This window comes from Camellia sinensis, chromosome 13 (genome assembly GCF_055761805.1).
Source record: "Camellia sinensis isolate YWXY chromosome 13, ASM5576180v1, whole genome shotgun sequence".
NCBI classification, from domain to species: Eukaryota; Viridiplantae; Streptophyta; class Magnoliopsida; order Ericales; family Theaceae; genus Camellia; species Camellia sinensis.
In genome coordinates, this window is record NC_138973.1 from 22,539,550 (window position 1) to 22,559,808 (window position 20,259).

Genomic DNA, 20,259 nt, shown 5'->3' on the forward strand with positions numbered 1-20,259 from the left:
TATCAGCACAACTCCTCCATCGAACTCTCGTAAGCTCGAGAACCACTGCTTGTTAGGACACATATGGAATGAACATCCGGAATCTATTATCCATTCATCAGACTGGCCATATGATGAAACTGTGAAGGCTCCTCCTTCATCATTATCTCCATCTTGTGCAATATTCACCTTCTCTTCTGTCTTGTCTTTATTTGGACAATCTTTTGCCCAATGCCCCTTCTGGCGACAAGCTGCACACTCGTCTTTTGCAAGACGTCTTTTGTCTAAAGGTTTCCCCCTGGATTTTGAGCGAGACTTTCCTCGCCCTGTATTTCTTCTGTTATTTGCTCTGCCTCTGACTGTTAATGCCTCGGATGTTGAGTCCCTGTTTGCAGACTTATCTTTCCTTCTGAACTCATTGTTCACCAAGGCGTTTGCAACATCAATATACTTGATCTTCTCTTTACCGTACAGTAAAGTAGTAGTGAGATGATCATACGAGTCAGGCAAGGAATTTAACAATAACAGTGCTTTGTCTTCATCACCAACTTGATCATCCAAATTCTTCAAATCCATAATAATTTTGTTGAAGTTATTTAGGTGTTCGTTCATCGAAATACCTTTAATGTAGTCGAAACGAAACAACCTCTTCCTCAAGTAGAGCTGGTTCTCAATGCTCTTTGTCATGAACTTATCTTCCAGCGCCTTCCAAAGCTTCTTCGCAATATCATATTCTGTAAAGGCATACTTCTCCTCTTTTGCAAGGCAAAGTCGGATGGAACTGCAGGCCAGGAGATTCACCCTCTCCCATTCTATCTCGTCCAGGTCATCTGGTTTGTCTCCCAGAGTGAAGTGCAAGTTCATTTGGACAAGCATATCCTTAACTTCGCATCTCCACATGCCGAAGTTGCTGCTTCCATCGAACTTCTCTACCTCGAACTTGGCATGGGACACCGGGGTCCAATGCCTAGAAGTGCTTGCACTGGCTGAATTACTTACGGACTCGGTTGATCTAGATTCTGCCATTTTTTAGAAACTTCAATTCAAAAAAATGACCGTACAGATGTGTCCGGAATACTCCAAATAGTTGGGAAGCACTATTGGATCATCAAAAACGGACTCCGAATGGCTCCGATCTGGCAAAAACACTTTGGACGGGTCATATCTGCAGAATCTGGTGCGCTGAGATGCACCGGATAATTTCTCCGGTCAACGGCTCGGTCAACGGCGCAGGCGGCACGGTCAATGGAGGATCGGCGGCGCGGTCAACGCGGCTTGACGGCGCAATCAACTCGGCTTGACGGCTGGTCAACGCGGCTTGGTCAGCGGCTCAGGCTGACTGGGCTGACACGCGGCTGACACGTGGCTGACACGTGGCTGACTAGGTCGTCTTCTTCACTGAGCGGCGCGTGGGGCGCGTGTGGCGCGTGGGTTCTACGCGCAGTCTTCTCCTGGCGCGTGACGGCGCGTCGAAGCTCCTTTGGGCTCTGTTTTTGCTGTTCTGGACTCCTCTCGGGGAGTTCTTCCTCCTGGTATGGTCAAAAGTGGATTTTGAGCACTTCGAAATCTGGGCACTTTCGGGAAAAATTCGATTTTTCGCAACCCGAGCTCTGATACCAATTGTTGTGGATCGGGGGCACACTAGGGAACTCAAACAAGCAATAACACACAAGATTTAACGTGGTTCGGCAAGTCGCCTACGTCCACGGGCAGCGGATTCACTATATTGAATAAAATGGTAAGAATTACAACACTCTCTGTAATTCTCTCTCTCTTTGCTCTCTAAGCTCACACCTCTGTTATCTCAGCTGTATATCTCAACTCTCCTTAGCTTCTCTATATATAGAGATTACAAATGCAAGAGAAAGCCTTTGAAATGAGCTGGCTGCCAGCCCATTGTTGTGCTTTCGGTGGCTTTCCAGATTGATGTTTCACATGGCTTCTCATGGCCTCATGGCCAACTCACATGGCCTCATGGCTTCCCTACCATGTAGCTGGCTGCCACTTTCCATGGTTCGGCAAGAATCTGTAGCCAATATTCAACACTGCAATTATGTCAATTTGCAAATAGTTTTTGTATGCCTCGAAAAATAGATAATGATCAAACAAAGCACTCCACTGGGCTTTGTTCAGTTCAATCTCCTAAAAAATGGCAGAAAGGCACGCACACCATTAGTCATATGGAGTCAGAAATGGCAGAGAAAATAAGAAATTGCCTTCTATGTCCCTTACCTCACAGATACTGTTGCTGCCAAGGGTATGCAGGGATTATAATTGGCATATGATGGGTTCGATCCCGAGGGTTTTTACGAGGATCCCATATAGGGAAGCCAAGCTCATCCTCTTCTATTGGGCATAGCATCACAAGGTTTGGCCAACGCCACTGTGTATAAACTCTGAAGAATCGTGAGACCAGCATACTCGGGATTGCATTGGGTTAAAGCTGGCAGACCCGAGCAACTAAAAGAGCCCAATTTACACCACCAAGAAATCCAGCAACCTATGTACAAAAGGTAAAGAAGAAATAAAATGAGAAGCTTTACCTAAAGGTGAAATGGTAATGACAAAAGCTGGAACTTCAGGATGCTATCTCACATCTGAATAAACACCACTCCTTTTAGCCCAAAACTTCAAGCATCTGTGTGTCGTGCGAAAGTGCTACAATTTTCAAAAGGATTACAAGACTGTTAAGCCAATTATTATTAAATCAATCAAAGTAAAGAAGACAATATGTTCACCTCGACATTTGGAACAAGTTTTAGAATTTGATCTGCAACCCTGCATCCATTTAGACTTCAAACAGTTTGCTCGTCAATATTGTCGAGCACAGAGCCATCTGAGATGTCCAAGTCCTGTTAAGATGTTAGTTTCAGAGTACTGATGACAAAAACTGCGTAGAGGCCAACAAGAAACGCAAACTCTGTATCAATGAGTTTCAGTTTATAAAAAATGGAAAATTAAATGCAGGAAAGGTATCAACCAGAAAAAGTATCAAAAGCATATACGGATATAAATCTTAGAAATAGTTCCAATTAGCAACAATTAATGCACACTACAGTTTTGTAATGGTAATGTCAAAAAAGGGTGAATCCAATATGTTGGAAACATGCAATGGTTAAGGATCTGTTATTTAAGGAGTGCATAGTCCAGACAAGTTTTCATTTTACAATCTGCATAAAAACGAAGCAAGTAAACTTCAAAACGAAGTTTAGATAGCCAATCTATCCCAAGGCTTGATTTATCAAAACTAAAATATAATAATTTATTTTATTGAAAAAAAATTCTATCTAATGATACATTCAAAAGTAGAAAAGTGTATCAATAGAACTGCCAGAAATCATTTCAGGGCAGGGATTGGAAAAGGGCAAATGAAGATAATAAGTGAGAAGGGAAGGCCTCAAAATGAGAGAAAATAGCAGACAATATAGTTAACAACCATGTAACAAGAAAGAGAGGTCTTCTGCACTCACTTCTGGTACAATCAATTGCGATATACTTGCATAAAGGAGATCAATTGATATTCCCTGATACTTAAACTTCATTGCTGGGACATGAGCATCTGGAACTGGTTGAAGCTCAGTAACTTCTTCCATTTCAGCCAGCATATCATGTAATATAATAAAGAAATCTTCCTGCAGACAAACATCATATCAACCTTTAAATATAAAGCTTCTGGATTTGCAAACTATAACCAACCTCTCTATTTACGTGAGATGGCCCAACACACAAGGTATCCATGTCAGCCCCAGGCCCATGAACCTGTCAACATAAAACATTTTTCCACATCCCCTTGTAATCTAAATACACTCACTAACCAAAGATGACATTCAAAAAAGGATAAAGAAAATTAACAAAATATTTCTTACAAACAACAGAAGTCAGAAATTCGTGTACAGTTTTTGCTCATTGAATTGCTGCAGGGACTATGTAGAGACTTCTGAGTAAACAGATATATATGGGAGTTTTAGATGTTTTGTTTTACTTTTCTTATAGTGTATGTGGGTGCCCCCTTGCTCATAGAATTGCTGTAGACAAGTCTGTCAAGCCCAATCAAACACTTGAACATGGATAATATGACTTATTGTTCCCTAAGACAACCTGGAATTCCAAATGTTAATGCCACATCCAACACATAAGCTCCTATTCAACATATTATACAGTTCTTTGACAAGACTAGCTGAGTGATTACTCTCAACCACCAAATGACAGAACCATCCCCTCAGAGATGAACAAAGAGCAATTTCATTCTACAAAAAAATTATCTTTATCATTTTTCATCTAAATTATTCCAGAAACTCTTGCAAATTTTGGCAACATGAATGAGCCAAAATTCCAAACCATTGTAAGGTCCACTGAAGAAATATATAGGGAAGACAGAATGGTCCTACACCATACAAAGAACTTACTGCAGTCCTATACTTACCCCCAGCCAGTATGACCCAAAAGTAAATATGATAGCATTTGCATCTTCTACCATTTTATTTGTGTAACCTCTCTGACTGGTTAATTGCTTCACCCAACATTTCACAACCTTCAATATTATAGTTCTTGTGACAATCAATTCATTAACAAATAATAAACTTATTGAAAAAGGCTACAAAATCATCAATTAGGATATACAAAGCCAAATATCCTGATAACCTAGAAAAACAACACATAGTGTGACAAAGAACTTGAACTAATATATTGACTGAGTATAGGGGTGAAGGCAATTGCATCACCAGATATCAGAAGTAGAACTTGAAACAAAACAACATACTGACTCAATTTTCCATGATATGATCTTTTCCATGTTTTACACAATGCACATATTTCTTCTCCTCACAACCCACCACATCTTTCTTCTTCCTTTTTCCAAATTTCTTATTTTATGTAATAATAATGCTATCATCATCAAAATTGACTACAAAATTTTGGACACCATCAAATATATTACCAATAGATATTCATTTAGTGAACCCCACATTTTATATCAATAATTCCCATCTCTCTTCTAATTTGTTTTTTGCATTTTCCAACAAGAGAATGGAGCTCGTACTTTATTTCACTTTCCAATTGGTCAAAGAAATTATATGAAATTATTTTTTCTGTGTGCAATTTTACCATAATGTAGACAATGTCAAGTCAAAAATCCATTATGCTTCATCACGAGTAGATTTGAAATAAATAAAATTCGGAATAAGATATTAGGAAAATTTAAAGAGAAATGAACCATCTTCTTCTTAATCTAGTCATGCCTTTGTAAAATTAGTATTCGGAGAGTTCTACCAAAAGAATTAAGGGGAGCTTAATCTGCCAAAATGTCCTCACCGTTCTTAAAATTTCTACTCTCTTTCTTTTACTTGTTCCTCACTTTAACAATGCCCTTTCAGGTAATTTCAGAGTCTCCAACAGCCACCGACCGGACTATCCTACTCAACCTTAAATAGCATCGGGGCAATCCTCTATGGACAGTGTCGTGGACCTCCATGTCCTCGCTGTGTGACTAGTCGGATATTCACTGCACCGGCGGCGAAATTCACCCACAGCAAATTCTCCTGCGATATCCTACCGGCCATATGCTGATTACCAGAGCAACAGTACTTGTACCTCTACGGCAACCAGTTCACCGGTACGTTTCCAGCAAAAATCGGTAACCTGTCGAATCTGTTGAGTCTAGATTATAAGGAATTTTCTGTAGGTGGGCCTATATGGATCAAATAATTATACATTGTATTCCGTTAAATGAAGTATAAGTGGTATCGGTTAGACTCATTAAATTATTATCCATACAGAAACATGATCAGGTCATGGACACATCTCTAATAGCACATATTTTCGATCATGCTGTGGGCACTAAAAGGAGTATGAGCTAAATCAGAGACCAGTTTAGGCCCACTTATAATTCCATTATTTATGATGGGCTAATATGGAATTGGGGATTTATAAATATGTGGTTAAGGTCACCACTCCAACCCTAACTTCCATCTCATATTTTCGCATCGGTGTGTGAGAGCAAACAAGAGTAAGATTTTGAAACGGAAGACAATAATCATTAAGAAGTCTACCGCTTAGATCAACTATTATTAATGGCATCAGGTACACAACTATTATCAATGGCGTCAGGTACGCAACTATTATTATTTTTTTCTATTGATTTGACTTGAAATTTTGGGGTTTAGATTTCTTTTGAAATCCCAAAAATAGTATCAAAACTTCTTGTGAGATCATTGAGGAAAATATAAAGTTTTTCACTCTAATTAATTTTGTTAATGCTTGACCATGATACGCAACTATGATTGCAATAATTATTTATTTTGTGAGGATTGTTGGAGTCAATTGTATATCTTCTATTTTTGCTTCCGCACTAATTAACGTCAATGAATTGTGGCTCATGTCTGATCTGTATGTTTAGCGCATACATATGTTATGGTTTATGATTTTTCTATATTTTACATGATTGTGCACATATGTTAGATTCTTTTGGTTAAATAATATTTTTATTACTTTTAAAGATATACTTTATATATATTTAGGTTTAGAGTATGCATATATTGAATCTGATAATCATATGTATTACGGACCATGTATACGGATTGATTTATTTTTCGGTATCACCCTGTCTATTTTGCTGTTTTTGTTCCATGGCCATAGCATGGTGTTAATAAAGTTTTAATTAAGTTGAATTATTGGGACATAAAGTTTTTTTAGCAATTCATACCTAGAATTTAGGAAAATTGAAGTGACATACCGCCTAAGTGGTCTGTATCATGTAAATTTTCTTGAATTTGAGGTAAAACTATTGAATTGCATATTGTTACGTCTAGATCTTTGCGAGTATTGATCGGCCCAAAGGAAGGTTATTATTTTGGCCAGGTATAGACGATATAAGGTAAATAATATGAGTGATATAATTATAGGATTAATCTATGCATTCAATAGTCGGCCCGAAGGAAGATTTATTGTTTGAACAGACCTATTTTTACATTATTCATATTATTTAGCCTTATTGGGAGAAGACCACTTCCATGTTATAATACTTATCCAAAGACTTAATTGTAATGATGCGTTAGGTTTCTCGTCAGGGCCCATTATTACAGATTTAATTTTTATTATTAAAGTTAATACCCTATAGTCTAATTAATTACCCCTACAATTAGACTAATTTTTTGCATGATAATAATAATTATGGTTATATTTTTATCAATGCATTAAGTCAAATGGGACATTTATTAATTGTAAGATTTATTCTGTTTTATATAAAGTGAATGCAACTTCTATATCTGTGATTTTGAATAGTATTCCAGTTCTTAATTTCACAAAATTGAAAAGAACATGTTGCTATTGTTTTTTGGTGTATGTATATGAATTATGCATTTCATGTTGATGAGCTTTCCGCACTTACTGATAAAAATGCAGCTAATATAAAGTTACATATGAAAATTGGTAAGGCTTGAATAATGTAAGTCTTATGATAATAAAGTTTTGTGCACCAACACAACACCGGATTTCCAAAACCGACTCTTACCTGGACTCATGCATAATTAACAATTCAATCACATTTTATTCCATCAACAAGCATCCAACATTACAAAAGAATGGGATATAACACAACATTCAAAGAAAAATAACATCCGAGCCACAAATCCTTTACCATATCAACATCCGCATCTTTATCTCTTTATTATTCACAATATTCCATGAATCAAAGCAAATTCCATTCAATTTAGTATTTTCTACTCAAGTTGAGAATTTAGGGCTTTACCAAATTTAGGGGTTTTTCTCCTTCATCATAGATATAGATTTTAACAACATTTATATACATGTTTAAAAAAAAAAAAAAAAAAAGAATTAAGAAATTTCAAGCAAAATGGTATATTTATGTAAGACAAGGGTTTAATCCAACAAGATCCTCAAATTAGCTCATAAGTCACAACGATACCATGAAATCTCTTCAAAATAAAGAAATACTAGAGCAAAAGTATCCCTACCTCAAGTTATGAAGAGAAAAACTCAGAAAATCCAACGTCGACGAAACCATGAACTTCTCAGATCAATAAAAAGCCCTTGACAAGATCTATAACCTTTCCCAAAGAACCAAGGTGAAAAGATGGTGCTAGGTATCTAAGTGTGAAAAAGTTAAGTTTAGAGAGAGAAGAGAGAAGTCACGGTTTGAGAGGAAAAGAAAAACAAAAGTAGTGAGAGGAAAGTGTTTTGGAACCTATTTATAGTGGCTAGGCACTAATAGAACAATAGCCCAAAGGGTCATGCTTAAGTGTGCAACCCCCTTAAGGTTGCACACCATATGCAACCCAATTGTTAGCCGTTAGATTACAATAATTGATCAAGACCATTGAATTGTTTAATCCTGAAAAAGTTGAAACCGGGGCAACCGGTTAATGCTTGTATTTGCATGATTGCATCCCACTCACTCTCTGTATTTCGTCTCTATCTCTCTCTGTTCTCCTCTCTGTGTAAGGTTGAGTCAGTGTAACCGTTGATTTCCATTACAGGGAGAAGCCCCTGTTGGGTTCGTTCCATTGACGAAGCTCTGTAGGGAACAGTATAACGGGCGATTTCCAACAACAACGTAACTAGAAGGCTGTGTTGGTTCCATTGCTGAAGTGAAGCCCTTCTCTCGAACTAGATATGAGGTATGGAGCTGTGTCCCTCTCTCTGTCTCCCTCTCTGTCTCTCTGGCCCGTTCACTTCAGCTATTTTCCCTCAACTAAACCCCCATCCTAACTTCAACCGCTCTACGCTTCGCTCCAACGGAAACCCCTCCATTAGCAGCTAACCTTTCTCTTTCTGTTTCTCAAGCGAGTGTTTGTGTTTGCACAAACAGGTAACCCGTGTGAAAATGTCATGTTTGTGTTTGTGTTAACAATTTTCGGTCATCAAGTAATTGTTGGTAGTAATGTCATGTGCAGTATGGCCCCAGCGGAAGTTAAAAGGGAAGGTGATGATTATGACATTCCAAATGAAGCAGATGACATCCGTTTGATGAATGAAAGTCGGGCAGAACCTGATCATGGTTGCGAAGCTGGTCCGAGCAATGAAGAAGCAACCAACATGAACGTTGAAGATGGCGGAGCCGATGTGAAAAAAGAAATGGTTGACGATGCTCATCGCAATGACATGGTTGGTGATGTTGAACGTGCTATTCTGGAACAGAAATTTGATTCGGTCGAAGATGGAGAAGATTTCTACAATGCGTATGCTAAAGCCAAGGGATTTAGTATACGAAAATCCAGATTTAACACAAATAAAGAGGGAAAGGTCGTTAGTAGGCTGTGGTTGTGTTCAAGGGAAGGTCAGAGATTACCAAAATACTTGGACCGTGTTGCTGAGAAGAGTAGAGCTCCCAAGGCACTAACAAGAGTAGGTTGCAAAGCCCAATTTCGCATACGGTACGATGCGGATGCTGGTGAAGGGGGAAAGTATGTTGTGACTCACTTCGTCGCAGACCACAACCATGAATTGGCGGAACAACACTGTGTGATGTATCTGAGGTCACATCGCAGTTTAAACAGCGGTGACAAAGCTCAAGCAATGGCTATGCGCAATGTCGGTGTGAAGACTAGCCAAATCATGGACTATATGGTAAATCAGTCCGGGTCTTATGAGAATGTTGGTTTCATCCGCACGGATCTGCACAACCATATTCAAGCCGAACGTAGAGCAGAAGTTGAGGATGGTGATGCGCAGGGTGCGTTGGTTTACCTATGCGCAAAACTTGATGTTGATGCACGTTTTTTTTACAAGTATGATGTGTGTAACGATAACAAGTTACAAAATCTGTTCTGGGCAGATTCGAAATTGCGGGCCGACTACGCAAAGTTTGGTGATGTGTTGATATTTGACTCAACTTACAGAACCAATGCATACAAGAAACCGTTTGTCATGTTGGCTGGTGTGACTAGCCACTTTAGGACCACGATATTTGCATGTGTTTTGCTAGCTAATGAGACAATTGAGACATACACATGGGTTTTGGAAACATTTATGGAGGCGATGGGCAATAAAGCACCTGTGTCCGTACTGACAGATGGGGATAAGTCGATGCGAGAGGCAATCAGAAGAGTATTTCCAGATGCAAGACATCGATTATGTAATTGGCATCTTGGGAAAAATGCTGTTTCAAATGTTCACATAAGTGGCTTTGCACATGCTTTCAAGCAGTGCATGGACATGGAAACGGATGAGACAAAGTTTGAGCATGGCTGGACGACAATGGTCGAAGAATTTGGACTTCAAACCAACAGTTGGGTGTTGGAGACATATGAGAAGCGTCATATGTGGGCTGAGGCATATATGCGTGGACATTTCTTTGCTGGGATGAAGAGCACTCAGCGCTCGGAGTGTATGAATGCTTATTTCAATCCCTTCCTCCAACACAAATTAAAGCTATATGAATTTGTTAGGCACTATGATCGGGCTCTTGCAAGGATAAGGTATAACGAGGCTGGAGATGATGCTGAAACAAATAACACTTTTCCGGTATTGATTACTCCATTGCGAGATATAGAGAGACATGGAGCTGAGCTATTCACCCGAAATATATTTAGAATGTTCCGTGATGAAATCTTAGAAGAGGGGAAGTTGAATGTGAAGGATGTGTTCCCTTTGCCGGATGGTCAGAAATGCTACTATATTCATAAGTACAGAGTGAAGGACAGATCATGGATAGTAACACACAGTCCAATGGATGCTGCAATGAGATGTTCTTGCATGAAGTTTGAGTCGTTGGGGCTACCTTGCTGCCACATGATATGTGTTATGAAAGCTGAAAATTTAACGCAAATTCCCCCAACTTGTGTGCTGCATAGATGGACAAGGGCTGCAAGCAAGGATGGCCAGCAATGGCCTCAACCCTCAATTGATAGCACTACAACACAGACGGCCCGGTATGGGATATTGTGTTCTTCCTACAACGAAATGTGTTTCTATGCCTCGCAATCAACGGAAGGTTTCAAGGATGCTAGGGATGCATGTCTTCCAATGACGACCCGGATGAAGGAGTTATATGAGAGGAATTTGAACGGTGGGAATGGAGACAAAGGGAAACATTCATTCTGTCGACAATTTGGAGTAGAAGATCCTGATGTTGTGAAGACAAAAGGGAACCCAGGACGGGCCTCGTCCAACTGTCGAAGACCAAGAAAATGTGGGAATTGCAAATGCATTGGGCACACAAAGCGAACGTGTCCTAAGGTTCGGTTTAGCCGAACAGTGGGTAATAACTCAGATGCAGATACACCCCACATAACTGACCGTGAGTACAATGCGGAGTCATTGCCCGTTCGCTGCAAAACTGGGTTGGTGGATCCAAGTACACCGCACATTAAGCAACGGCGACTATTTTTTGATGTTTCTCCTGATTCCAAGCAGCCTGTGGGCCAATACGGTAGTGTTGAAGCAGCAGTGTGGAAAAATGATTCGAACACAATTGATGAGGTGAATCAGGTAATTGTATAATTTGTATGATTTACTTATTCCCTTAGCTATTGAAAACACATGGAAATAATGTATGTAGTTTTCATTTTGCACGGATTGCTGTACGTAACGTGTAAATAATTGGTTATGTACAATGCTAGGAAATGGCACAACGTTACTTATGTACAAGGCCACGAGTTGTAAATTTCCCATATTGTTTAGAGTGATGTTGTCATTTGTGTTTGCAGTGACTTGTCATTTTCAAAACTAACTGAAGGTGAGGTGAGATATATATGGGTTGTCTGTGTGTTGTTTTGGGTGGGAAATTGGCTTATGTCTGTATTCCAAGATTCCTATTGCGGGTTGCTTGTTTCTGTTCCATATTTGGTTGGATCTAACTGAAGGGTTTTTTTGCGGTGTGGTTTATCAACTAACGATGTGTTTCGCTTCGTATTGATTTGTTATGACTTGTGTCTGTAAATTAGTATTATATTTCGAGTAAAATACGAATTTTGTCCAAGTGGGTTTGCAAAATTACATACCAGCACATGCATTTTGTATATAATCCAAGTGGCAGTTAATTTTGGGTGTTACTTGGAGAAAGTAACCCAACGAACTCGTTACTTTATCTCCATGCCGATCGGTATATGAATTACGAGTTACGAACAGGAGTTGTGAAATTATTTAATGTTTACTATGGGTTTATTGTTAGTAAAATTATGGTGGGCCTATATGGACAGCAGCGAAGCAGTAATTTAAAGTTGACAAGTTCAAGAAGAAAATCAAGCAATTGTGGTATTGGTTCAAATGCCTGAAATGGATGAAGACTTCTTTCGATGAAGTGATGGTAACAAAGTAGAAAGTAACAAAGTAGAAAGTAGAAAGTAGAAAGTAAGTTGTTGTGTTGTTGTGTTGTTTGTAACAAAGTAGAAAGTAGAAGGGAAAAAACTACACAGAAGTTACAATGTAGAAAGTAAGTTGCCACCTGTCGAAGTGCATATAATTGAAGTTACCACCTGTGCCCAGGTCCTTTTAGCCTTTCCTCGACAGATACAGACTCCCAATTCGTTCATGTTTCCTGTTGGAGGGTGGCCACTAAATCCATGAGCACTGCCAGTAACTGCTCCAGCGTGTAAGTCAGGTGGCATGCAAGATTCAATGTTAGTTGAATGGAGCAGCTGTTGGGAGGATGTGGGAAAAATAGGTGCAAAGAGGAATTTTTAATCTAATATCCAATCAGAATGTAGGTGAAAATATGAGTGAACTTTTTTTTAAAAAAAAGTAGTTCCCATTTTTTGGATTATAAACCCGAGATGTATATTTTGTTTTTGATATAAACAAGTTGTGTATTTTCGTTACGTAAAATGTAGGACAACAATTGTGTTTAAGTCATTACAATACAGAAAAAGGTTATTTCAAACGTATTTTCAAGTTTACCGACATTGAATATATTTTGATTAAATTACAGGGAAAATTCAATATTTGGCAGAGTTTGATGATTCATAGTCAGGGGCAGTAACTGTGAGTGGCCAAGTGTTGCGGTTCATTGACCCAGTTTGCAAGGACTGTGGTTGTGTTTAGTGGACAATATACTGCGATTTTTGTCTCATAATGATGAGGGACATGCCCCACAATGGTGAAAAGGAAGGTCGACAGGGAAGAGTCAATATTTGGCAGAGTGGACTTGAAGATTCGAAGTCGGGGCAGTTACAGTGGCAGTTATGGTGTAGACGTGTAGGATCATGCAATGATGGGCCACAAAAACAGTATACGGATATCAATACTAAACCTCCACTTCTATCTGTCGAGCTCCCTTTTCTTGTGTTTATTTCATGGCCACCAACTGTTTTAAACTTCTGTCGACAGAGCAAGGCTCCTGCTTTGTCTCATGCTTCCTCCTGAAAGTGTGCCCGCTAACTCCGTGACTGGTGGTAAAAACTTCCCCTATCACTTCTAGGTGACCCACATGCAGAGAGCCCACTTTCAGGTCGTGGACATTCCTTCAGACTTGGCCACATGCCCTCGATTAAGTGGACCATCTGTCGACAGAGACTGGCAAAACTTGGTGCAAACAATGGCCCCCATGTTCAAGTTAAATATTGCGGAAGTGATTGAGACCCCCTCAATCACCACCACCCCCCCCCCCCACACACACACGTGGGGGCTGCTGTTTGGAGAAGGAAAAAAAATAAGAAATTGAAAAAAAAAAAAAAAAGTGGCCAATCAGAGAGAGAGGGGGTCATGGGGGTCCAAGTCATATGATATTTAACTTCAACGAGGGGGCCATTGTTTGGGCCCAAAACAAGCATAAAGTACAGCCCAATATAAGAGCTTTTAAATATACTGGCCCCATCATAAGCTATAAAAGACCCACCCTTTCAACTTCAAACCACTTCATTTCCCTCTGATTCGAACTCCCCAGACTGTACTCCTTCTTCTCAACCATTGCCGTTCAAAACCAGAGCACCACAAAACCCTAAGCCATGGCACCGAAAAAATCTCAACCATCTCCATCTGAGGAGAACAATGAAGACCTACTCCGCTTCCCGGACCCTATTAGAGCACTTATCGCTCCTCTAAAATTTGCTGCAACCCTATTGCCCAGCCCAAGCTCTGTCGCTAAGGCTACTCTAGGCCCTACCTTCGCGTCTTACTTCCCAGACGAGCTAGCTCCATACTATCCCCTTGGTAATGGTGAGAACCTTCTTCTCAACCAAGCTGGACTCAAGTGGACTAACTGGAATGTCAGCAAAAACCCACTCAGAGGGTGGAGGTCACCAGACTCTGATTGGCGAAGCTGGGCCAGGAGAATTGAAGGTCACGACGCCGAAGTATGGAAGCACCAGGGCATTGCTGAAGCAATTAGACTGTCGACTAAAATTTATGACGTGGAGAAAGGGCTGATTGCTGCTGCTGCATGCTTTTGGTCGCAGTCTAGTAACTCCCTACTCCTCAATTTTGGTATGATTTCCCCTACCATCTTAGATGTAGCTCACTTGACTGGTCTGCCAATCTTGGGCAATCCAATTCATGCTCTCCTTGAGCCTCCAAAAGTGACATTTACTTTAAACACTGACATGTGCTATACAGATTTTGCCAAAAAATACCAAGGCAAGCGTGGTTCCCCTGTCGATGACAAAGAAAGAACTGCTTTTTACTTACTTTGGCTTTGTGAGTTTCTTTTTTGTGTCCCTGGGTACAAGATCACGAAAGAATACCTCCCCCTTGCCTTGTGTATGCAAGACGGCCAACTTATGGCTTTAGCCCCTTATCTTCTTGCCACCCTTTACAAGGCCCTATTTTCCTTTGTCGACAAGAAGATTTCTGGCAACTGTGGTGGCCCCTTCTGGCTCTTCCAGGCCTGGTTGTATGCCTATTTCCCTGAGGCACGACCCCCACCACCTAACACCTTGAAACCTGTTTGCCACTCCTATGCTGAGCAACTGCTCACTTATAACAGCCATTCAAAACTCACTTTCACAAATCATCTTACCATGTTTTACAACCTTCCTTCCCAGAGACCTTCCAACCTGTACATGCCATTTCAAAACTTTGAATTCTCCTCCAGTAGACTTCGCTTCCTCTTCACAGACCCTTCTGATTTACACAATGAGCAAGTCCAAGAACAAAATGAGAGTTGGAGACACATTCTCACCTGTAGACATGTCTTGGTTGGCTGTTCCATATCCTCCGCCAAGCTATCCAGCTGCAGTTTTGAGACATACTGTCCCAATCAATGGTCCAGGCAATTTGGTCTTTCCCAGGCTATCCCTTATCCTTATTTCCACCCAACCATCCATGAGGAGATTGGGTCCAGAATCCACTTGAAAGATCCTACACAAGCTGAATCCATTCTGACAGAGAACACCAAACTTTTCCAAGATTTTGGCCCCTTCTTCTTCAAACCTGCTTCGGACTGCTCGGCTGCTTTTGACCATTGGTGGGGACTTATGACTGCCATTATTTTCTGCAAGCCACTTGAAAGCTGCCTTAACGATACTTGTATTCATATTCAGGGCCGCATATCCTCGCCTTCCAAGTTTAAGGCTACAGGTATCCTTCCTTCATATACTTCATATCCCTGACTGTGTCATGCAATTTGTTTTGTTTTTTTCTCTACAACACTAACTTGTTTAACCCTTGACAGCCAAAATTGTGCCTGCTGCTGAACCATTGGTTAGGGACCAACGTAAAGGCAAGGATCCAATGGATGCAACTACTCAGACAAACACCCCCTCAGTTCCGAAATTAATGGCAGACTCTTTCGCAGCCGCGCAGACACAAGCACAGAGAGGAGCTTCCACCCGTACCCCTGCTGAGACAGAGGTCACGGCGAAGAAGAGAGAAGAGCCTTCCACTGCTCCTGCTCTAAGCACAGACCTAAGTGAGTGGGATATCCCTCTCAGCCAAATGGTTGGCGAAACAACATCAAATCCTTCAGGGCAGCTCTACCAAGTAAGCCTTCACTTTACATATTTACAGCATCTGAATTTGCATTCACGCCCGACTGATCACTTACTTTTGTGCAGAGAAAAAGAAGGAGATTACTCCTTGCTGCTGCTGATGATGACGATGCTTCCACTTCTCCTCAACACATTCATCAAATTCCCAGTCCAATCAGTAATGTACCCACAGAACCCACTGTACAACCAACTCCACCACCACCTGAAGCATCGCAACAAACTTCCTTACAACCTGCTTCACAGTCTTCGCCACAGCAATCCACACAGTCTGCATCACAACATCCTTCCACTTCTCCTCAACACATTGTCCCTTCTGTCTCTAGCCCTCAACCATCACCATCCAACCCCTCCAATTCCCAAACGTCAAACAAAGAATCACAGAGGATTGAATTTGACATTTCAATCAACAGCCAATCCTCTCCAACAGATGACAACACAAAATCCCCTCAACCAGAAGTTCACCAAAACCAAGGTAAATAGAAATACAAATGTTACTGTTCGTTTGGGAAAAAAAAACTTCTCTTTAAGTAACTGGTATTGTTCTCCAATTTACAGGGATGGACATAATACAGGACTCATCTCCACGACCAATGGGCGAGACAGAACTTGAAGGTCCTCATGACTTTCCCCTGCTAGCAGAACCAGAGAAACACCCTCAAGGCGCTGATGCTGCCATCTCATCAGTACCAGAAACAACTCGTCCTCATGCGACAACCACAGCTGAACAAGGCCAACCGTCTGCGTGCACGTTATCAGGACAGGTACTACCATTTCCAACCTCATCCTATTTACTCTTTATTACTTGCAAGCATATATTCTCACCAAACTATTAATGTTCACAGGCCGTCGGTCCATGCCAGGATATTTGGGCCGAAGTTTCTATTCTTCAACAAGATCTAGACGAAATATCCCCATTGCCTCAAAGGCTACATCTGTTTGATGCTGAAACTCAACAAACCTTAACCACCTTCATCAACCTCATTAACACCCCAGTTGAAGAAATCATTCTCCACAAACCTGATGAAACCTTGGCCTGTCTTTCTGCTGTTGTAAACCTCTCCCCTAATCCTTTCAACCCCATTCAACTAAAGCAATTGGCCAAGATCATCACAGAATGGCCAACCCTTTCAGAGATGGTTCAGACTTGCTCGAAGGATATTCAAACCAATAAGGATTTCCTAAACGAAGCCCACACCATATCTACTTCACTCAAACTCAGCCAGCAGACCTCTGCAGCCATTCTTCAGCAACACTCAGCACTTGAACTTGAGGAAGCCAAACTCATGGCAGAACTTGCCTCTGTCCGGCAAAGAAAGGCTCATCTGCAGCAGCAACACGACCAGCTTAATCAAGAAGCAAGGATGATGCTCTCCCAAATTAGACATCGTTCTGCATCCATTCAGACAACTAAAGCTGAGTTGGACCAAGCCCAAGCCATGCTGGCAGATGCTCAATCAGAGTGGGGTGTTCTAGGCGTTCTGTTCCCCAAATCCTAGGCTAGTTTATATATGTATTCTTTTGTATTGCACACCTAGGAATGATTTGGAAAGGTAGGAATGATTGCCTTTTTAATGATAAGATTGTTGATGGTCCTGAATTGGCTGAGATGGTGAAAGTGAGGGTTGCACTTTGCTGTAAGCAAAGTTATAGAGGCCTACAGTATTCAGTGGACGACATATATTGTATTCTGGATAGTATCAAAGTCTCATTTAGGGGGTGGTGTTTGGTGTTTTTTGAAACTGGGGTGCAGGAGTTTGGTCAAGCTGTGGTATGCAGGATTTTGGTCAGTCTGTGGTATTACCATATCTTCTTGGTGGCTACTTTTGCTCTGCTGTGCTTCAATGTTGCTATGCTTTGCCTTATTTTTGGCTTGTTGCTCTGGCTTAGTTTATGGGGTCAAGCATGCTCATTTCTGGTTGCTGCTCTGCTGTGCTTCAAATCTGCTCTGCTATATATGTACTCTGCTGCTGCTATATGGGATCAACGAATAGGCTTAAGTCTGCTGCTGCATATTGGCCTTTTTGCAATTGTTTGAATGATGTTTTGGTGTGCTGTATTGGAAGTCTGCTGTTGGATTGGGGAAAGTTATTGGAGGTCTGCTGCGGGCCTTGTTGTAATTGTTGGTCTGCTGCTGTACTAATTTTTTTTTTTTGGAGGTTGAAGGATCAGGCTCAAGTCTCAATGGAGGTTGAAGGTTCAGGCTCAAGTCTCAATGGTGGCTGTATGGTCTGAAGTTTGTTCATGCTGCCTTGGAGTTTCATCTGGTTGCCCTGTTATGTGGTTTTGTGAGGATGGGCTTGGAGTTACATTGTTATTGTTTTCCTTCTGTTTTTGTTTCTCTTCGTTGGTCTCCAACCTCCTCTTTGTTGATGTATCATTAACACCTTGTATGTGCTTTTCCATCAATACAGTTTTTTGTTTTGCTGAACAAAAAAAAAAATTGAATATCAATAATCTGTGTTTTTAATGGTCTGTTGTATGGTTGTTTTTATTTTTTGTGCAATTTTTCACCGTTTGTGCATTTTTATGAAGTAATCAATTCCCCTTCAAAGTGCATTATAGTCACCGCCATTTGTTTCTTCTGTGGGCTTTTTTTTGCTTTGTTTTGGACAAAATCATGGCATTAAAAAAAATCGAACAAACATAATTCATGTGGTAAAAGCGAACAAACATTACTACTTTCAACTTGCATTGTTTGTTGGACAAATATCACATTGCACTGGACAAACATTAGTATAGTCATTTGGGCAAATATGACATTGCATTGTTTGTTCTGTACTGTACCCATAACATTGGAATTATGTGTATCACATTACGTACAGGCCACGATAAAACCAAACAAACATGACTACTTTCCCTCGTTTGTTCGAGTCCCAAACATTGGAATTATGTGTACAATCAATACGCGTGGGAAATTAGTATTATCACAGCTGCGACCTAAAAAGTTGTCACGACAAGCTGATGCAGTAATCCAGTTGTGGTTGGGCATCGAAATTACACTCGTACTGGCAGGCCATGATAAAATCGCTGCACTATTTGTTGTAATTGCAATCAATCACATGCACGAACGATACTCGCCCATCTTTGTATTGTTCACATCCATAACGAAGTCAAGCACCAACTTCCGGCGCACAGAAGGATGAAACTATGTACAGAAAGCGAATAACACAAATCAGGTACGGTTACAGCGGTAGGGAATAAACGGATTTATTTCGCAATTGGAAATTAAGCGGTACAATGTACCTTGTGTGGACCGCTGGGTATATCAGGCCGCTGCATGTACTTGATCACAAACATCCCACAGTCGAAAGTGCTACAAATGAAATGTAACATTCAGTCTCTCGTAAAATATAAGCAGGTTCGTTAAATGAGTGATTCAAGAGTGAAGTCAATGTGACGCAGGGTTTGTGGATTACTCGTCCAGCTGTTGTAATGGCCTTTGTTCTAACATGCGCACCTCAAAGGTACGCATGTCTACAGCATATTCATTTCCAAACTGTAGTTGCAGTAAGGCATGCATTGTTTGAACCTGTTGCAGAATGAGACGGTTAGTTTATGTGAAGGATGTGACAGTGTGGAAGTAGATTTGTGAAATTCAGCACGACATACCAACATTTTTGCTGTGTTCAGCTTGTTGGTGTCCAGTGTGGCGGATGCCAATGAGTCAAATAGGTACGCCACACGGTCTACCATATCTATTTTTAGGCACACCCAATGTACTCCTCGATAATTGAAAGGCATGTAAATCTACACATAAACATAAACACAAGCGAAGACATTGTTTAGAGGGCATGCGAACATGTACGCACTTTCATATTTACATTGACATTCAAGTAAATGGGATCGACATTCATATTACCGACGTCCATATTAAATCTACTCGCTTCAATGGGATGGACATTCATATTACCTTCTCACATGCATCAAGCACCCCAGTATATCTGTCATGTCCAAAATATGATTTGACCATATTTTCATGGTTCAGAGGTTGAGTTTTTTGATTTAGTATCAAAGTCTGCATGTTTAGTGTGTAAAGTTCAGTCAGCCAAAGTTTTCTGAAAATATGTCTTCTGCAATACACAACCGACCTAAAACACTTACTTACCGACAAATATACTGGAAAGAACCACGCAGTATGCCTACCGTCTTTGTGTACTTGCCGTTGTCCGTTAGTCAATTGAACCGCGACCAAGTTGATTGGCTGGAACATTGTAACAGACCAGGCAACTTGCGAAATAAGGTTTGCCATTTGTTTAAATGTAATACGAAATAACAATGTCCCTACATGGATATGTCCATCATGCAAATATAGTGGAAATAACATTGTCAGATGCCACGACTTACAGTGTCGGATAGCCATGCCCCTGGTTTCAGCGTGCGCATGTCACGTCGCGTAGCACAT

The 20,259-nt window shown here is 40.6% G+C and overlaps 3 protein-coding genes and 1 pseudogene across 4 annotated transcripts; 3 read left to right on the forward strand and 1 right to left on the reverse strand.

Moving 5' to 3' along the window:
* Positions 1-1,248: 1,248 nt before the first annotated feature.
* LOC145805245 (nuclear poly(A) polymerase 4-like) lies at positions 1,249-4,771 on the reverse strand (annotated as a pseudogene). Its single transcript, XR_014347827.1, has 9 exons — positions 4,739-4,771; positions 4,600-4,620; positions 4,403-4,510; positions 3,676-3,738; positions 3,450-3,611; positions 2,718-2,831; positions 2,575-2,637; positions 2,212-2,479; positions 1,249-2,121 (listed from the first exon to the last, which is right to left on the reverse strand). The product of XR_014347827.1 is annotated as a nuclear poly(A) polymerase 4-like (transcript).
* A 3,451-nt stretch (positions 4,772-8,222) lies between these two features.
* LOC145805246 (protein FAR1-RELATED SEQUENCE 5-like) lies at positions 8,223-11,796 on the forward strand. The gene is made up of 3 exons (XM_082900343.1): positions 8,223-8,612; positions 8,889-10,412; positions 11,643-11,796. The coding sequence occupies exons 1-3, from the start codon at positions 8,608-8,610 to the stop codon at positions 11,794-11,796; spliced, it is 1,683 nt and encodes a 560-aa protein (XP_082756469.1). The 5' UTR covers positions 8,223-8,607.
* A 3,676-nt stretch (positions 11,797-15,472) lies between these two features.
* On the forward strand, positions 15,473-16,337 carry LOC145806062 (uncharacterized). The gene is made up of 2 exons (XM_082901719.1): positions 15,473-15,849; positions 15,924-16,337. The coding sequence occupies exons 1-2, from the start codon at positions 15,601-15,603 to the stop codon at positions 16,335-16,337; spliced, it is 663 nt and encodes a 220-aa protein (XP_082757845.1). The 5' UTR covers positions 15,473-15,600.
* A 77-nt stretch (positions 16,338-16,414) lies between these two features.
* On the forward strand, positions 16,415-18,307 carry LOC145806061 (uncharacterized). Its single transcript, XM_082901718.1, has 2 exons — positions 16,415-16,618; positions 16,700-18,307. The coding sequence occupies exons 1-2, from the start codon at positions 16,415-16,417 to the stop codon at positions 17,351-17,353; spliced, it is 858 nt and encodes a 285-aa protein (XP_082757844.1). The 3' UTR covers positions 17,354-18,307.
* The last annotated feature ends 1,952 nt before the right edge of the window (positions 18,308-20,259 follow it).

What these genes read in the sequence shown, in the direction of transcription:
- LOC145805246 (XM_082900343.1), top strand. An exon ending in CGGGCTCTTGCAAGGATAAG is followed by an intron (nt 10,413 to 11,642) that starts GTATAACGAGGC and finishes TTGTGTTTGCAG; the next exon opens with TGACTTGTCATTTTCAAAAC.
- LOC145806062 (XM_082901719.1), top strand. Translation starts at nt 15,601, where the DNA reads ATGGATGCAACTACTCAGACAAACACCCCCTCAGTTCCGAAATTAATG. An exon ending in CTTCAGGGCAGCTCTACCAA is followed by an intron (nt 15,850 to 15,923) that starts GTAAGCCTTCAC and finishes ACTTTTGTGCAG; the next exon opens with AGAAAAAGAAGGAGATTACT.
- LOC145806061 (XM_082901718.1), top strand. Translation starts at nt 16,415, where the DNA reads ATGGACATAATACAGGACTCATCTCCACGACCAATGGGCGAGACAGAA. An exon ending in CGTGCACGTTATCAGGACAG is followed by an intron (nt 16,619 to 16,699) that starts GTACTACCATTT and finishes TAATGTTCACAG; the next exon opens with GCCGTCGGTCCATGCCAGGA.